General features: G+C 40.6%; 1 protein-coding gene across 5 annotated transcripts; it reads right to left on the minus strand.

Annotated features, from left to right (window-relative positions):
• Nucleotides 1-110: 110 nt before the first annotated feature.
• yrk (Yes-related kinase) lies at nucleotides 111-19,137 on the minus strand. 5 transcript variants are annotated; one of them, XM_039820601.1, is made up of 14 exons: nucleotides 18,649-19,137; nucleotides 11,340-11,383; nucleotides 10,201-10,464; nucleotides 9,404-9,506; nucleotides 8,626-8,724; nucleotides 8,327-8,430; nucleotides 7,932-8,081; nucleotides 6,547-6,711; nucleotides 5,728-5,883; nucleotides 4,885-5,064; nucleotides 3,552-3,628; nucleotides 3,284-3,437; nucleotides 2,972-3,103; nucleotides 111-1,469 (listed from the first exon to the last, which is right to left on the minus strand). In XM_039820601.1, the coding sequence occupies exons 3-14, from the start codon at nucleotides 10,439-10,441 to the stop codon at nucleotides 1,261-1,263; spliced, it is 1,770 nt and encodes a 589-aa protein (XP_039676535.1). In that variant the 5' UTR covers nucleotides 10,442-10,464; nucleotides 11,340-11,383; nucleotides 18,649-19,137; the 3' UTR covers nucleotides 111-1,260. The 5 variants fall into 5 exon arrangements, with proteins under 5 accessions (XP_039676535.1, XP_039676534.1, XP_039676531.1 ...); XM_039820600.1 differs by lacking the exon at nucleotides 6,547-6,711 and having other exon boundaries at nucleotides 18,649-19,136; XM_039820597.1 differs by lacking the exon at nucleotides 5,728-5,883 and having other exon boundaries at nucleotides 18,649-19,134.
• Between the last annotated feature and the right edge of the window lie 175 nt (nucleotides 19,138-19,312).

The following is a 19,312-nucleotide window of genomic DNA, read 5'->3' on the forward strand; positions in this document are numbered from 1 at the left end:
CAAACAAAACTGCTTTTTGGCTCCTACCCCTGTCTTTGACATTATCTATGAGGAGGCATCAAATAAAATAGCATACATGTCCAAACACACATAGAATAAGAGACATGTCATAACCCGGGAAAGAGATTTGATCTTTATTACAATAAAATGGGGACTCTCATAAAATCACATAAAGGTTACACTCAAAGATTGAAAACACTATCCATCCAAAGTCCACTGACACTGATCTTTCCTCTTTATGTGTAAAATTTCACCCTGTCCTCCCAATGGATGAAAACTGTATACAAGCTGAACTAGATATAGAAGTCTTTGTGATGCACAGATATATCTGCGTTAAATTAAAACAGCAAGAGAGACAGTTACATACAAAATTGTCATACATATTATTAGACAAAGAGCATTCCTTACCATCTCTCCTCCCAGACTTTACTAATACAGTATTAAAAGGTACTTAAAATCTAAAACAGCCCTTAATTTGACCACTTTAAGGCACATGTTGGTGCAAGTTTGAAATCAGTTTCCCCTTTCAGGTGATGGACATGGATCGGTTCAACAGCCTTTTTTATATGTTTGTAAAATTATTGTAAGAGGAGGGATCTTAATAAATGTTACAGTGTCTATGTACATAATCGACCACACAGGTTCACAAGGTTCATCGACTGTTGTCTGAAACCTGTTGCACCTTCTATAATTTCTGTATCAACATATTTATCTCAGGCAAACAGTTGGCCAAGTAAATCGCTCTTCTTAGAAACAGGAATCAATGGGACCTGAACATATATGGCAGCTGAACAAATCATGGTCACACTCGACTTCCCCCCACCTCAACACAACCATCTACATCTTTCAGTTCCTTGTTGTCATGGTTACACAGTGAAGCAACATTTCTGCAAGGCCTGATGAGCAGAGCTCCAACTCTGCTCCTCAACATGGTTGACTGATCCATCCTGAATGGGCTGCAGTGATCAATAACACAAAGGAGGAAACTGTCTAAACTGTAATGATATGTATCTTTGTGTGTGTGTGTGTGTGTGTGTGTGTGTGTGTGTGTGTGTGTGTGTGTGTGTGTGTGTGTGTGTGTGCGCGCGCGCACGCACGCATGTGTACAGTATGTGTGCAACAAATACAATGAAGGCATACAGATGTACTGTGACATGCCGAACAGTGTATCTGCATAGTATACATCCATGTCTGCCCGTGTGTCTGTCATTCTCTTTCTGTTTGTCCGTTTATTGCTCCAACTGTCCTACACGTGTGTGGTCACAGGTTTTCTCCGGGCTGGTACTGCGGCTCTGTGGCGGTGAAGTAATCCTCCAGGAAGGACTGCAGGTACTCAAAAGTGTGCCTCTCATCAGCCTCACGCCTCCAGCACTGCAGCATCAGTTCATGGAGCGAGGCGGGGCTGCCCGGGGCACAGGGCATCCTGTAGCCTCTCTCCACTTGCTCCAACACCTCACGGTTGTTCATGCCTAAAGGGATGAAGGAGGGAGGGGGGATGTGGAAACAGTAGGGATGAGAATCATTGGGTAACTCAGGATACAATGCAAAGATGACATACTGCAACTTAATAATAATAAACTCAAATAATCTAGGATAAATCTCATTATATTACAAATGAAGAAACATACCTCCAACTTGCATAATAATAATAAAAACAGGAATCATTTACAATTAATTACGCATGCAGCAACATGTTACAGTATATGTGGCTTTATTGAAATATAAAAGAACCACAAACAATCCTGATCATGAATGTTATCTGTTTTAGGATGTTTCTTTTATCTATTTTATGGATTCATTTTAAGATTTTGAATCTACTGCACATCTATTTCTATATTCTTTGTTATGGTATATTTATTGCTTACGTTATCGTTCTCATTTCGTTTCTTTTGTGATCTTTGATTGACTAATATTTGATCTCATTTATCATAAGTCTGACAATATATATATATATATAATATATATATATATATATATATATATATATATATATTCTCCAGGTACACATATATACACTACTGGTCAAAAGTTTTAGAACACCCCAATTTTTCCAGGTTTTTATTGAAATTCATGCAGTTCAATGTCTTATTGTACTCTGAAATGAAAGAATAGAACAAATAAATAATTGAAATTAAAAAAGAAATCATGGAATCAATTTATAAACCAAAATGTATTCTAAATTTTTGACTCATCAAAGTAGCCCCCTTTGGCAGATATAACAGCTGAACACACTCCTGGCATTCTTTCTACAATGAAAATCAAATATTCTTCAGAAAGTTCTTCCCAACTCTGTTACAGAAGTTCCCATAAATGTGTGGCACTTGTAGGTTGCTTTGCTTTCACTTTTCTGTCCAGTTCATCCCAAACCAGCTCAATGGGGTTTAAGTCTGGTGACTGTGCTGGGGTGACAAATTGGGGTGTTCTAAAACTTTTGACCAGTAGTGTATATATAGTTCCAAATTCAAAAGGTCTGGAATAAAGAAATGATACAACTTGCACTTCAAATATCTTCACATTGAGTTTAACAGTAACAATTAAAAATTTAAATGACTGCAAAAACAAATATGTAAAATTCTCAATCCACATATTTATTTAGTAAAATCCTCAATACTTGGTGTCAATAACATATTGCAAGAGAAATTATTGTGATTTATTGCAGCATCAGTCACACCTTACGGCATGATCTGTGTGCTAATTTGCACAGCAGGGAGGCAGCTGCTTAAGAAAGGGTCTCCCCTTCCTTTCCATCTACTTTTGAAGCCCTTTCAAACAAAGACACTGAGGCCCTAAACTCACCTAGTGCTGTAATGTAATTTGTTCTTGTTGAAAATGTAAGCACACTCTCAAACAATCCATTGTTAACTGCAACCACCCTTTTTTGCTATAAAAATGTGATCTTGTTTTGCTAGCTGAAAAATAACCAATCAAAAATTTTCACTGCCATGGATGTAGAATAAGAAATACCCAGTACCTGGGTATGGCACCCGTCCCTTCGTGATGAGTTCAGTTAGTAGGATGCCAAAGCTCCAGACATCTGACTTGATGGTAAAGCGTCCATACAATGCAGCTTCTGGAGCCGTCCACTTGATTGGGAACTTTGCCCCTGAAACCATGGCAACACAGTGAAGATGTATAATCATATAATTAGGATAGATTATGTATAAAAATATAGGCACGAAGGCAGAGGCAGACACTCTAAATCATCGCATTGTGCAAGTGTGGCTCTCTTCATCTGTCTCTCTCATACACACACGCACACTCATTTAATATCTCATGCTGTTACCTTGTCTGGCTGTGTACTCGTTGTCCTCGATGAGTCTAGCCAGGCCAAAGTCAGCGATCTTGCACACCAGATTGTCTCCGACAAGGATGTTAGCTGCTCGCAGGTCACGATGGATGTAGTTCATCCTCTCAATGTATGCCATTCCACCTGCAATCTATAAACACAAAGAGACAAAAAAGAGCTCAGAAAGATAGTGAGAAAATGTGTTTCTTTTAAATCCCTTAATTGCTGTCAATGTGTGGTGTATCTTTGTGTCTGTTTAACTCACCTGTGCAGCCATGTCCACCAGTTGAGGCAGCTTAAGACTCTGCCCCTCCCCATCTTTTAAGAAATCCAACAAACTTCCTGAAAAACGAGAAAAAGATTGTAGCATCATAACCAGTCCTCATGCCTCCTGTAGTTAACTCATATCTGCTGTGTATCATGGTAGGTACCAAATATAATTCAGTAAAAGTCTCATTAGATAGATGCTTGTAAATGCAGTGACACTTTTGCATGAATACATCTTAATGCCAACTTTGTCTTTTTCTTTTTAGTTTTTAAGTTAATATTGACGGAATGTTTCACCTGCCCCCAGGCCACCTCCACACACACGGTCAAAGGTCAGTGGAAGAAAGAGAATTCCTGGGTAGGCAGGAATTCAGTGTCTTGCCCAGCAGGGAGGCATGGGGGCTTGAACTCTGGTCTTCCAAATTACGAAGCCTCCCTGATCACTGTGCCACCCTTCTGCCAATTTGTAATGTTGGGTAAATCCCTTGAATGTTGAAGTTAAAGCTTTAGTGAGTAACTTTTTTATATTAATGAATGTCCATTACATTCAAGCCATTGCCAAATGAGTTGATACAAAGCTAATTAAGACTATCAGCTCCACACAACTCTCTCTGTATTTCTCAGCATGGCTGTGTTTAGAAATTGTTGTCGTCCGGCGACTTTCGCGCGCAGAAACTCGAGTGAAGATAATTACATCTTCTGAAGAGTTCATCATGTTTTTTTAATCCTCATGTCTTTCTTGGCTACTAGCAACTGCGTGGAGGAGGGGTGGGGCCGTGTGCATGATTACGGAAGGCTTGTGTCATGTGCATGTAACAGTGGTGTTGTCATTATTTAGAATTCCTCATGGGGATGACAGAAACTACGCACTATAGCTTTAAGGTTTTCTTCCTATTTGTCTGTTCGGTACTCCAACATATCGCAAAAGTTTGTTTTAAAGAATGGTTGAAAGTTAGGACAGGCGTAGATACAGGATTTTGTTTTTAAAGATTTCAACGCAAGATAGAAATGCCCTATTGTATCATGAATGTCTGCACTTACTTAAATGAAAGAAATGTATCATGTATCCCTTGATTATGACAATGCATATTTCAATGTGATCCAGATGCAGATTAAAAAGTCAAAACATATATTAGTTTTCCATTTTGCAACCTTGGTGGCTGTATGCAGTCTCTGAATGAATGTGTTACAGTTTTGTCAACTATGCATCACATTTAAGGTAAAAAAAACTAAGGAACGCACTTTTAGTTAGTACGGTTTCCAACCAACGGCAGTGATTTACACTGTATCTATGGTACATCACAGGCATGACAGTTTACTCAGCCTGATACCTTGGCTCATGAACTCGGTAATAATGTAGATGGGCTCCTCAGACACAACGGCGTAGAGCTGAACCAGCTTGTCATGACGGAGTCTCTTCATGATCTGAGCCTCCTCCAGGAAGGCCTCGGGGGACATGGTTCCTGGCTTAAGAGTCTTCACTGCTACCTTGGTGGTACCGTTCCACATGCCTGGCATAGAGACAAGGAGATATTAATGCACACATAGTGCATGGACACACAGAGACACATACTGTGCAGGCGTACACACCAGTTTTCTGGCATACTGACAAGGTGATGCCTGGATATACATGTGCGTACTACTTATACTTGGACACATACAGATATAAATATTAAAAATAGAAAGAAATAAACACAACATGCAGGATGTAATGAACACACACATGTGGTCATACTTCTGGTGCATGCAAATGATTGCTGTTTTGGAGAGCATGCATGACATGAGATAGTAATGTTAAGAGGGGAGTTTTCTTGTCCTATATCAACACCAGCAGTACCTGAGTTACATGGAAAGGCTCATAGCTTGGCTGGCTTCAGGGATAAACTGTGTATGTCTCAGAAAACCAAATACATTTGGATTTAGTCAGTGAAACTGTATCACAATTTTTAACCCATATATGTCATACATGTAATAGGTAAACCATCCTGTGGGAATACCAAGCGATATTGGGAAAAACATCCAATTTTACTTACATACTCTGACATAAATGACATTAAGCATTACCAACAATCTTTGCTACAGGACAGTAACGACACTACGGAGGACAACGCTGGACAGACAGTTCTCCTTCTAAGCCTGTGGCGGGCATCAGAGGTTGGCGGTGTCACTCTCACCCATCCAAACGTCCCCAAAGCAGCCCTGTCCCAGCTTCCTTTGCATGGACAGCGTTTCCCTGGGCACCTCCCAGGCGTCCCGCCCAAGGCCCATGGTGAGCGGGATGGAGTTGAGACAGGGCTTGGTCAGGTAATAACACAGCCCATCATTAGTGCCTATCAGGGGGAGGAAGGGGGAGATGTAGAGAAAGGAAAGAGTGGAAGTGGGTGGTGAAGAATGGGAGAAAAAGGTGTAGTGATGGGTGGAAAAATTGAATAAAGATGGGTGGGGGGGGGGGGTGACAAAGAGGTGAGGTGAGATGATGAAACATGCACATGCAACAACAGGGGAGGAGGGGAGCAACTCTGCACACCTGGATGTAAAACAAAGCTACATTTCTATTCACTAACTGTTGTCTGTTATCACCCACACAGGGATTTTTTAGGGATTTGTTTCATTGCTGCAGTTTCTATTCAACACACATTTAAAAACTAGTCCAAACTACATCTATCAGCTGTGCGTGTGTGTGTGTGTGTGTGTGTGTGTGTGTGTGTGTGTGTGTTGTCTGTGTTTGTGTGGTTCGACTTACAGGTTTATTCCTTGCAGGTAGACAGACTCTGAACAACACAGTCAGATAAACAGGGCTTTACAGTGTATGTTTGTGAGATTGCAGGTGTCTTTACACCAGAAGCATTTACTGATGTTCTTGTCAACTTAACACAACCAAGACTTAAATGCATTATACTGTATGTACTTGCTCATCTTTTAATACTTTATTTTATCCAGGTGTGCTCCTGCTGTCACCTTCCCCCACTGCAACACTGTCCCACCATTCCTACCCATCCAGACTTCTCCAAACTGGCCGTTGCCCAGTTTCTTAATCAGCTGGAGGGATTCACGGGGAATCTCCCACATATCCTTGGTCTTCACTGATAAATCGGCCAGCTTAGGCATGCCCCGCTTACAGCTGCCAATCAAACGGCAGCACAGTCCCGCTGCTCTCTCTGAGAGAGAGAGAAGAGGCAAACAGACAGGCAAAGGAAAAAGGAAACAAGACAAAAAGAAAACAGGGGGAAAAGCAGCAAATGCAGAGATAAAAAAAAGAACAAGACTTAAGTGCTTATGCAACTGACAAGTTACAAAGGCACAAGGAACACTCAGCAAACAGACATAAAACACACATTCAGAGCAGCATCATGTACAGATACAAAAAAGACATACAGAGATACAAAAAAAGACATACAGGGACAATACAGTTCATAAGAAAAACAAATAAACACTGGCAAAAAAAAGTCAATGATATATGTGGCCAAATCTCTCAGGTTTCTTTTGATGATCGTGTCATGTTATGTCACAAACCGTAGAATGTTTGCTATATCAACACACACCACTAGGGGGCAGATTTCCACTGACAGAGAGCAGAGGAAGTGGAGGGTGTGAACCCTGCTTATTACAACAACTCTGAATTAGGCTTAAAAAGTCACTAACAGTCAGCGGTGTTAGAAGTATTTAAATCCTTTCCTAAAGCAAAAGTAAGTAAGTATCCATTACCAGTCAAAGTTCGGGATTCAAATCCTACTTATGTAAAAGTACAAATTATTAAAATGTACTAGAGTATCAAAAGTGAAAGTCCTCTCAGAGTTTTGTATTACCATATTGTACATATTACATCATTAGATTTTTATTTTTGATGCATTGACATATAAGCCTCATGTTAATGTTGTTGGTGAAGGTGGAGCTTGTTTAAATTACTTACTGCACTGTTGGGTAGTTCTATAACAATGCATCATATTTTATAAGCTGATCATATACTTTTTATGTAACATCAGTATCTGAAGCTGTCAAGTAAATGTGGTGGAGTAAAAAGTACAATTCTCCCTCTGAATTGTAGTGATGCAGCAAATGGAAATACTCAAGCAAAGTACCTCAAAATTGTACTTATGTACTTTAAAAGTACGTACTTTCCTAATTTTTTTCTACTTACGTACTTGTAATTACAGTATGAATCAAGTAGAAACTGAATAAGGCTTAAATTATTTCTTGCAGCTGGGCAGAGAATGATTGGGCAAAGAGTCAAAACAGGTTTTAGATAAAATACATGGAAGCAGGAGCTTTGGAGCATGAAGGTGCATCAGAAAATGGCAACACAACCGTTTTTTTCACTTTCAAGGAGAAGCAGAAAAGAGGATGAATTAGTATCCATGTGCGTGTTTGTGTGTGTTACCTGTGTAGTGCTCTACCAGCTGCTGCACAGTATCAAACTGTGATCTTGTGGTGATGTAGTAGCCACCATTGTCTAGTTTGCGGATCTTATAATGTTTGACGTGGTCTCCCTTGTTGTCGTCCCAGTCACGGATAGACAGCGAGTAAGCACCTGTAAAGAGAAAGTACAGGAGAGGAGAGGAAGAGGACGAGGGAGGGGAACAAAGGAGTATATAGTAGGGGAGAGGTGAGAGAAATTGTATGCTTTCATATATTTTGAGCAGTAGTGTGTGTGTGTGTGTGTGTGTGTGTGTGTGTGTGTGTGTGTGTGTGTGTGTGTGTGTGTGTGTGTGTGTGTGTGTGTGTGTGTGTGTGTGTGTGTGTGTGTGTGTGCGTGTGTGTGTGTGGCCTCTTTACCCTTGGTGGTCTCACTCTCTCGTATGAGGAAAGTTCCCCTCTGGTTGCCATGGCCCAGCAGCTGTCTCTCTGCATCCTTCCTCCCCATCTTCCCAAAATACCACCTGTCACCATGACAACAACACATGAGTCACCACAGCAACAGCACACATCTTGTGACCTCTGCCCTCAGACTACATGTCAATTATTGACAAAATCTTTCAATGTAAACTGTCAGTACTTATATTGCAGCATACGTAGCTTTCACTACCGTGTGTGTGTGTGTGTGTGTGTGTGTGTGTGTGTGTGTGTGTACTTACTCTTCAGCCTGTATGGAGTCGACAGGAGCTACGTAGTTGGAGGGGATGTAACCTGTGTGGTCTGTGTCCAAAGAGCGAGCCTCCCACCAGTCACCCTCTCTGCAAAAAAACAAACAGACACAAAGCGTCAGTCTGCCCAACATAATCAGGAATGACGTGTAACAATACAGTCAGATCACAGTTTGGTATGACACATGATGGAGGGTTCGTAGTTCAATACCCTATGTTATTTTTAACAATGTTGAAATTGAAAGGAACAATGACAATGGCAAAAAACTGTACTTTACAAAAACAATTGTCTGATAGGTTTAAGTGCAAAATACACTTTATCTACATTAAGCATAAAAGGTGTCTAGATGAGAAAGAAGATAAAGAGCGAATGTGTGAACATTTGGAGTAACATTAACGCCAAACACCTCCCCAATTTAAATGTCATCATATAAACAGATTTTAGATTAATAGATAGAGACAAGAACATTGTCCGAGAACATGAGCTTGTCAACATTGCCAGCAGCAGTTGACACCTCTGACAGTTCACAGTGTTAACGGGTGGTGCTTAATTGCAGCCTGTAGCATGTTTGCAAACAAAATGGATTACCATTATCATCACTGACCTCATTTAACACATACAGTAAGCATTCATTTTTCAGCTCCCGTTGCATTTTGTAAAATTTTTATGCCACAGTGTATTATTACAATCCTGGGTTTGGGTGTTTTTCCTAAAAACTGCAACATCTGTAAGCAGATGTTATTAAAATACAGCTGTGTTTGTGCTTACGTGTTGTTGATGATCTGGAATTTCTCCCCTTTTTGAAAAGTGAGGTCATCTTCAGTGCGAGCATCGTAGTCATACAGAGCTATAAAGAGAGTGACTCCACCACCTGCACACGTGTTCGCGCACACACACACACACACACACACACACACACACACACACACACACACACACACACACACACACACACACACACACACACACACACACACACACACACACACACACACACACACACAACAAGAGACAAAGGAGTTATCAGCTTCCAGTACTCTAACTACCATCTAGGGTGTTACTGTTTTAAATGTCCTGAAGGATACATTAGGTACATTAAAATAGTTATTGGAGTAAATGGACTGCATTTAAATAGCGCCTTTCTACCTTACTGGAAAAAGCACGTTACAATTTGCCTCATATTCACCCATTCACACACACATTCATATACTGATGGTGGCAGAGCTGCCTGCCCATCGGGAGCAACTTAGGGTTCAGTGTCTTCCTCAAGGACACTTTGACATGCAGAACCGGGGATCAAACCTCCAACCTTGTGATGAAAGGACGACCCACTCTACCGCCACAGCTGTCTATAAGGATTAAGTAAGGATTCATTCTGTCAATACTAACTGTAATGAGATCCCTTCATAGCATGATTCCAATGTAAGAGACAGAGGACATGAGGCTTAAACCTGAAATTGCGTGATCAATTCGGGCCAGTATGGACAGGAGAAACAATTACAGCGATCAACGCGCGCACACACACACACATATACACACACACACACACACACACACAGTCCTACTTGTTACGCCTCCAGGCCGCTGGTGTGTGTTGGTGTTGGGGAAGAGGGTGCTGGATGAGAAGCCCTTGTTAAAGTCTGGGATGGTCTGAGTGGGATCAGGACAGTAACGGCCCTGAGTCAAGGCCGCGGACAACCCTCCATCTGCGTTGCTAGGAGACAGATCTGTAACGTCTACTGTTGCTGATGTTGCTGCTGCTGCTGCTTTGGCGGACTTCTTCTGCTTGCAACAGGCACACCCCATAATAACCAGCACGGAGACAGCGTCTGTGAAAGCAAGCAGATATCAATATGTAAATGTCCTTTCTTTATTGCTGCTTAATGCTATACAATAGTGATTAAAGCCATATGCAGTTTATAAAAGCAGTTTTTACCTGGCATAAGTACAATATAATGATCTTTAGTAACAATGTGTTTGTTTACAGCGATAACAACAAAGCTTTGATTAGAATAAAAAATTTAAAATATAAATCCAAAATTAACCTTTTTTTTTTTTTTTTTGTCAGCAGAGGCCGAGATATCCTGTCTTTTTAGGCCTAGTATGAGTCCCGCCCATTTCCCATAATGCAACTGGATAACATCTTTTGTAAGACCACACACCTTTAAAACTCCACACCACCAGTTTGTAACAACAGCTTTCTGAAGTCTTAAGCCCAAGCTGAAATAACCCTGATTACATCACTATGACATCATCAGGGTTATTTTTTTCAAACATTGTAAATATCCTCCAGTTTCAGAATATAACTCTCTGCAAACTGGACTTCTTGTGTAAAATTGGTGCAATGCCCCTTTAATTACAGTAATTATTCAACTACTAAATTAATAACATTATCACCGCTTATACAGAAAACAAAAAACAAGAATCTAAAAGATTATCTAGAAAAGATTCAACATAAGAAATTAGTCAATTTTCTCAATTTCCTAATTCCTGTCTATGCAACCTAAGACTTCAAACACAAGCTGGTATAAAGTGAAAGCAACACATATCACCAGCACACAGAGGGTCACTAAACTAAAGAGAACTGTTAGGTGGGAAGTAACAAACTTGAAATAAAAAACTTTACTTCCCTTGAGCGGGAGGAGGCTGAGCGGAAGTAGGGTTGGAGGTAAAGCGGGAAGGAGAAGTTAACTTTTTTCCTCACCTGAAGTCTTCCTCTGTCAGATCATCTGTCAATCACCATCGCCACTGAAAAAAGAGGAAAATGGTGAGTGACGAGAGGCGGAATAAGAGAGAGCAGGGCAAGAGAAGATGAGTGGCAGAGAACCGGAGAGGGAAAAGGTTTTGGAGAACGTGAGAGAAAGGCTCAAGAGCGTTAAAGCGTGAATAAAAAGAGATGCGTGAAGGGAGAAGCGAGGAGACAGAGAAGTTTAAAAAAAACTAGACAGAGACTGCTCGAGATAAGGAAAGAGAGAGAGATGTTGGGTTAGCCACTTCCCCTTTTGCTTTGCAGTTTTCAGAAGGGGTACTCATTCTCTCTGGTCAGTGTGTGTGTGTGTGTGTGTGTGTGTGTGGGTGTTTGTGGTGAAATAGAAGTATGTAAATGTCATCATTAGACAGAGGTAACTGAAACAAAGAAACAGTCACTGACAATGTGAAATGGGTTTCACAAAGATCATTGTGTAGATGTGCACACATGTACACAATCCTGACTTCCGGTTTTGAGCAAACTGCATTGCTTCCATAAAACTTGTGTGTGTTGACAAAGCAAAAGCTGGTGACGGCATAAAGAGGAAATACCATACAGAGAAGATAGTAAAACATTTTAATTGTGTGCAGAGGACATTGGCTTTCCTGATCGACATGAGTGTTTTTTCAGCATTATTTCTTCAGGAAAATAAATATGCTTTCTGCTAAGTGCCTTGCTCAAGGCAATCCTCAGAGCACTAGTCAATAGTTTATTAGGCACACCTAGAGCAAACGTTTGACATTTTGGGAAATACTCTTATTCACTTACTGGCAGAGAGTTAGATGATACCCCTCTCGTCTGTACAGGAAATATGAAGCTATACAACCAGCAACCAGTTAGCTTAGCTTAGCATAAACACTAGAAACAGAGGGAAACAGCTAGCCTGGCTCTGTCCAACTGGAACAAAACTTGCCTACCAACACCCCTAAAGCTCTCTAATTAACGCGTTATATTGTGTTTGTTTAATCTGAACAAAAACAAACTACAGTCCGTTATTGTCTTTGAGAGAATCAGATACAACTAATGACAACAAAACTGTCGCCGCATCCACATGATACCAGCCTTCCATGATGTTTTGCACGCGAAAGTCGCCGGACGACACCAGTTTGTGAACATAGCTATACTGAGAAATACAGAGGGAGATTGTTTGGAAGATTTCAGCTCTGTCCTGCAGTTGCCACGCCCCCTTTCCTTTGCCACTCAGTTCCCCCTGTAGTTCAACACACCTGCAATCACTTAGCCTCAATCAGCCACAGACTTTATTAGGCAGCACCTGTGCACACCTTCCTTTTTGTTCCTGACCACATGGAGGATCTTTGATGCTGGACATGGTGTGTCCCCTGCCTTGTGTGTGTTCTTAATCTATGTAGGTTCCATACGTTTTTACTATTAATTACTTGATGAAGGAAAGTGCTAATGTCCTTATAAGGCGAGTGCCACTCCTGCATACCTTTTATTTGTGCGGTTATATTGCATTCATTTGTGCTGTTTAAAGGTGCTGTCTATTGACCAGTTGAATAGGTTTACGTTGCTCATTTGAGTTACCTGTCAGATATGTGCATTGAGTAGTTATATTCATTGTTAAATTAAGAGCAGAGCAGATAATGTATGCATGTATTGTTATACAAATTAATTGTGGTCTTGTTTGTGGCTTTGTGATACTAACTATATCCCATATCCTTCGCCTCAGAAACCACACACGCGTAACCATACAAACCTGTAACCTGTCTTCTTGATGATTCTTGGAATAAAAGAATTGTGGAATTGAAAGTGACTGGATGGAACTGTTCTTACCGACACCTCCACTGGTCTCAAGCCAGCCACCCACACAGCCCTCTACACCTCCTTTTCAGAGAGATTAGCTTTTAGCTTTACATTAACTCAATTGGCAATGGCTTGAATGTAGGACTTCATTAATATAAAGTTACGCACTAAAGCTTTAATCAACAGATAAACTGCTATTTTGAGAAATTTTTCAAGCTTTTAAATTTTAAATATCTGATGCTTTTCTATGTCTTATGTGATAGTAAACTGAATAGGTTAAGGTTTTGGAGTGTTGGTTGAACAAAGCTATTTGATGAGTTGGGTTTTAAGAAATTGTGATTGGCATATTTCACTTTGTTCTGACATCTTATAGACATTTCAATTGATTGGCAGATTAACCAATTATGAAAGTAATCCTTAATTAAAAGCCCTAGGTTTATGGTTATTTTGGAGGCTGTAGTTTCTAATATTTTTTAACTTTTTTTTTTTTTTTTATAGATATAATTGGGGTGCACAACATATTAGAAACACCTCTGTATAACTCAATACATTTCAACAACACCCTAAACTAGAGCCTCCAAACTGACTATGAAGTCGAATCAACGCCTCTAAAATTTTCATTATAACCTTCATTAAGGTAAAATTCATTGCACGGCTGTAATATTAGACAGCATTAGTGTTAGCTACTGTAGGTGTATCAATAAATATAATAATGTGCTGTTGTTGCAAATCAATAAACTCTCAACTAAGTGTAGAGCAGTCCTAGGATTCAAACTATCAACTATCCAAGCTGACTAAACCCCAGGCTGCAGCCTCCCCACCTGCTGAGGAATGTGCGGGAAGTCACACACAGGAAGAACCATACAGGTTATGGCAGTGAGCGACAAAAAGCAAAAGTAATTCACTTTCATTATGAAAGAACACCACCAGAACTCCCAGTGAACATCATCAGGTTTGTCCCATACACAACACAAATTTCCCCGAAATTCCTCTCAATCTTTAAACCAACAAAGACTATTATGGGCTTCATCCAGAAGAGGCTAGAGCAAAATATGCAAAATGTTACGTGCACACAAGCCTGCACGTACACACACACTCAATCACTATCAGGTTGGCCATCAGAGCTACAGGAAGTTAGCCCTGTTAGAGTTTCCTGATGGCTCCCCCTTTTCCTGGAGGACAGAGTACACACACACACAACCAAGCAGCTGCAGAGCCAAACACACACACACCTTCCTCTTTGTTGCTGTTTTTTTCTTCTCCGTACCCACACCCCTCCAACAATAACCTTTCATTTTCTCTCTATCCACCATTCCACTGGACCTAAGCTGCTGCCTTTATCGTTGTGAAAAACATTAAAAAGGAGAAGGTGTAGAAGAGGCCTCCTCACTATGATCTTTATCTCACCTCTGCCCTTTCTTTCATCTCTTCTTTCTCTGCTTTTCTAAGATTGGCAGATGACCAGACAGGATCAGCACAATACCATACAGTATGTAGTCTCTCTCTCTCTCACACACACACACACACACACTCACACAGAAAGGACTGTTTACGGGATGGCCATACAATCATTGTTCTCCGTTGAGTTCCTGTTGATAAAATTTCTGTCTTCCTCTCTGCACACAGAAGCTGTGATGATTCGTAAATAGCACCTGCGAATTCAGTTGACCTGGGGTATTTTTACATAAAAGGAATCATTTCAACACAAATGTCACACATGCATCAGAGTACACAGCCCAATGGACAAAGACTCCACCAATTAAGCATTTATGGCAAGCCAAAGCATGCAATTGTGCACCCAAATACTTGCATATAACCTGCAATGGTGCAGAATTAAACACAAACCAACATGTATGTGTGTATTTCCTCACCTTTGTATGTGCTTTATCTATTTGGGTGTCTCTATCAGCCACAAACATTAAAGGTACTAGAGCAAAGTGTGTGTGTGTGTGTGTGTGTGTGTGTGTGTGTGTGTGTGTGTGTGTGTGTGTGTGTGTGTGTGTGTGTGTGTGTGTGTGTGTGTGTGTGTGTGTGTGTGTGTGTGTGTGTGTGGGTGGGTGGTGGTGATGGGTGGTGTGCTGGGTTGCACATTGAAATTGGCACACTGCACAACTTGTTGCTACTTTTGACAATAGGTCTTATGTATAAGACAAGAGTGTGCATAAGTACGGTCAATTACATCAGAGTAATTTAAGACCAGTCTGAGTTCCTCTTTGACTATTGAAACCAAGTAACGCAAATGAGATGCAGTATGCAAGGCAAACAAACCATGCTCGATTTCTGGAAGTTTATCTGTGACTGGAATCACTCGTAGTTTGGAATATGTAATGTTAAATTCAAGGTCATGAAAGCTGTAGTGATACATTTAAAAAAAAAAAGTGACTACAATGCCTGTCACCTTATCTAAAATATGTTTAGACTTCTGCTACCAGTTGCAAAACTTACATATGGTGTAACAATAAAAATTATTTCTCCATGATGCAACTGTCATTAACGTCACAGCAGATTCTTTATAGCAGCTGGCAAGAAGAAATAATTAGAATACAGAAGCAGCTTCTTCTGGTGGGGGAGACGTGTGGTATTGGTTTGTGATAAGTCTGTCTGCAACATCAGGTCCTTTTACAGCACAGAGTAATAACCATCTTTAGATAATAAGCATCAGTGTTTCGTGTCATTTACAGTTTTTCAAGGGTAGTTACAAAAAAATGATGTTCTTACCTACCCCTAATGGTATGAATACAGTTAATATAATATTAGCTTTGTTTTACCCAGGTTTTGAAATATCCGCCTCCAACCAATGGAGATGAACTGAATATCTTGAATTCACAGACTTTACTTGAAATACTTTCTACCAAATAAGTTCACCGTCCTTGTTGAAATTAGTGCATCACAGAACAGCAGTAATGAAAAAAGTATTCTGATCAATTATTCAAGTAAAAGTAGCAGTACTGCACTCCGTTACAAAAGTCCTGCATTCGAAAATGTATACATGTATTAATAGCAAAGTGTACTTAAAGTACCCTAAGTAAAAGCATTCGGTATGTAAAATGGCCTCTTTCAGTGTAATATTTATAGGACCATTATAACTGATGCAAGGTGAAGCTTTAAAATAGAACAATGCATCATGTTCGTATGTCAAATATTAATCTGAAAAGCAAGAAATACCTGTATTTATGGAATAAAACAAGTGGAGTAAAAAGTGCAATGTCTACCTCTGAAATGTGCAGTAGAATTATAAAGTACCTCAAAATTATACTTAAGTAATTTTCTGCAGAACAGTATATTGCAGTATATTAGTATACTCTTTAACAGTATAATAAAGCACATAAATTCTGACCTACGAAGCATTAGCACGCATTCAGTCCACTCTTATAAATCACAATAACATCACCCTCCATCGTCACACTCGCAAACATCCAAATCCAAATGACACACCCTTTCCTGTACAGTGGACTGCAGATAAGCTGCTCCCAGCAGGAAATTCACTGCGGGAACACAGAGAAACACACACACACACACACACACACAACGACTGTTCAGATCTGTTGGAGTTTCTAAAGTTTTACACCAGTTCTTTCCAGACCTTCTCCAATCCTCTTTTCTTGTTTCTTCGTCTCTTTTCTTACCTTTGTTATTTTCTCTCTCTGACTCTCTCCCTCATTAGCAGGAAGCCCCACAGGATGCAGAGGGTGAGTGGACCAGGAATGATAGGACAATGGGAAGCAAGCTGTCACTGAACCCTCACACGCATAACACACACTCATAGAGTACATACACACACTCAGAAAGGAGTAGGAGAGAAACTGGAGGGGGGGTGGAATGGAAAAGTAAGGTGTCTTGGTCATCGGGACGTCCTGTTTCCACATGATGTCATCATATCCTCCAGATACAGAGGACTGAGGTGGCTTGTTGGAAGGCATTACATGAATTAAAGTCTAATCCTGTTGTTTAAGCATTAGGGGCTCAGGGCCTGCTCCTATGGAAGCAACAAGAAGTCTGAGTCTTCCTCAGTTTGCACCAGTGGCTGACAACAGCAAAGCCCTTGTTCAAAATGACAGATTCAGCTGACTCCCTCCATCCAGGGGTGTCTAACATCAGGGCTCATTTTGGACAAGTGCGTAATTGTCCCAGCCCTCAGTTGCTTGTTGGGAAAGCTGTGTGACAATGTTGACTTCCATTTCTTAAGCGCACCCCCCCCCCAAACAAAAAAACATATTCATGCCCCCTTCCTTCCTGCCTGGCCCAGAGGCTAAAGACAGGAACTGAGCTCGTAAAGAAACAGGAAGTGATGAAGGCCGGCCTTCAACCTAATCGCATTTTTCCCCATCCGACCCTCAGAATTCCACAACAACTCCTTCACACAGACACACAAGCGGCCTTGAAATCAGTAGTGAAACAAGGATTCATGTTGATTACTTTAATGAAGGTGGTGTGATTATGCAAACTGCATGCAGCATGAACAAATAAACACCTACAATCTTACCACGACAAAGCCACAGAAACAACTCAGATAGCTGGACATGTTAAGGAAACATCCAGCCCTGCTTTTTCCTCAAGGTGGTTTCCTGAAGGCACATTGCCAAATAAATCACAGCCACATTTACTAAAGGAATATTCTGCCTCTGAAGGTCATTTAACAGTCTGACAAACATAAGGCCCTCAGCCTAAATTACTTTCAGATTGATCTATCAAAAGGTTTGACAAATGTGCAGTACACTTAACAAAAACATCCAGTTGATCCCAGATGATGCGGTCAGCCACAAATCCAGGTCATATGATAAGTTATTGTTTGAACCTTTGACCTTTTCCATTTAACAAGAAATGCTCTATTACTACAACCTTATAACTGATCACCCTTGCCTATAACTAATAGGTTTTTGATAGGAAGAGTTCCCCCTTTAAAGAACTTCTCATTCAATATTGCAATGTTGGCTGATTTCTAAATAGCACTCTCTGTGGTATCCTTCTAGCATAAAGAGTGGAAGTACTGGTAGCCACACTTCATTCAATTCTCACAGGCAAACTGCCCAAACTTCCTTTTATCTAACCGTGAACATTCCAAAGTTACCCAATTTTTCAGAAACACTGAAAACAGTCAACAGAGTTCCGACTATTCTATTTTAAAAAGGTACAGAGGGCCCTGGGGTGGTGGGCTGCTGGAAATACTCATCTAGGTTCGTTTGGTACCTTCAGTGTCTCTTTACCTAAGTTACCTCGGTTACATTTACAGTCGACTCTTTCACAGAGACGTGAACTTGGCGATTTCATCCACTCATACCAGAACAAAACAAAATTAAGAGAAAAATCTATTTAATAAGCAACGTGGGAAAGCTAGCTATCTATCCATATGTAGGCCTATCATCTTTTACGTGGGGTTCCCACACTTTGCTGATAAATAGGCAGTTCTTCAAAAACAAACCACTCATTCGTTAATTATAATACTATAACTAATGTACATTATCTTTTCAATAGCAGCATATATGATAAACATCAGACATACCTGACACAAAATACGTCGTTATCCCGGGGAATCCTGGTGTCCCGAGGTAAGTGACAGCGGTGTCCGGTGACTCGCGAGCGCACGGTGAAAAGTCGAGAGCTACTGCGCTGTGCAAGTGAGAAGTGAGCGCGCGCCTACTCCGGAAGACTTTGGGAAAGGACTACAGGCGCGCAATGAAGTCCACCCCAGAGGCCCGCGCGCGTGTAGTGGACCGTTGACAAAGGAGCTATTGGGATTATATTCTTATTTTACATTTTTAAAAATGTGGATAGCTTTTTCAGCCTATTTATGGAAAATTGCTCTCCTGTAAAATATAAGGACACATTGCCTCAAATTAGCCTATGACACTGGATGTTCTTGCTGTAAATGCACACTAAGCAAGTTTAAAGTTTTGTATTTTACGCGCAGCTTGTAGCCCCTTTTACACCCAGAAATCCGTCAGTAACTGGTGCTGATGCAGCCTGGGTGTGTTTTCAATCGGACTCTGATGCCTGTCTGAGATGCAGGGTGAGATGCAACGCATGCATGCTCTGGTGTGAACTACAGGAAGACAGAATGAAATGTGTGATATCCGCGTTCAAGCAATAGCGTGACGTTTTAGAGCGCTTTACTGGCATAGGTCACTTTTATTTATCCAGCTGATATCGGATCAGCTGTAAGTTAA

Source organism: Perca fluviatilis, chromosome 13, assembly GCF_010015445.1.
Source record: "Perca fluviatilis chromosome 13, GENO_Pfluv_1.0, whole genome shotgun sequence".
NCBI lineage: Eukaryota > Metazoa > Chordata > Actinopteri > Perciformes > Percidae > Perca > Perca fluviatilis.

Excerpts from the sequence above, each read along its gene's own strand:
- yrk (XM_039820601.1), bottom strand. The coding sequence starts at position 10,441 with ATGGGGTGTGCCTGTTGCAAGCAGAAGAAGTCCGCCAAAGCAGCAGCA. Across the intron at positions 9,507-10,200 it reads GCGGCCTGGAGGCGTAACAA|GTGGTGGAGTCACTCTCTTT; the intron begins GTAGGACTGTGT and ends ACACGTGTGCAG. Across the intron at positions 3,438-3,551 it reads TGGTGGACATGGCTGCACAG|ATTGCAGGTGGAATGGCATA; the intron begins GTGAGTTAAACA and ends TTGTGTTTATAG.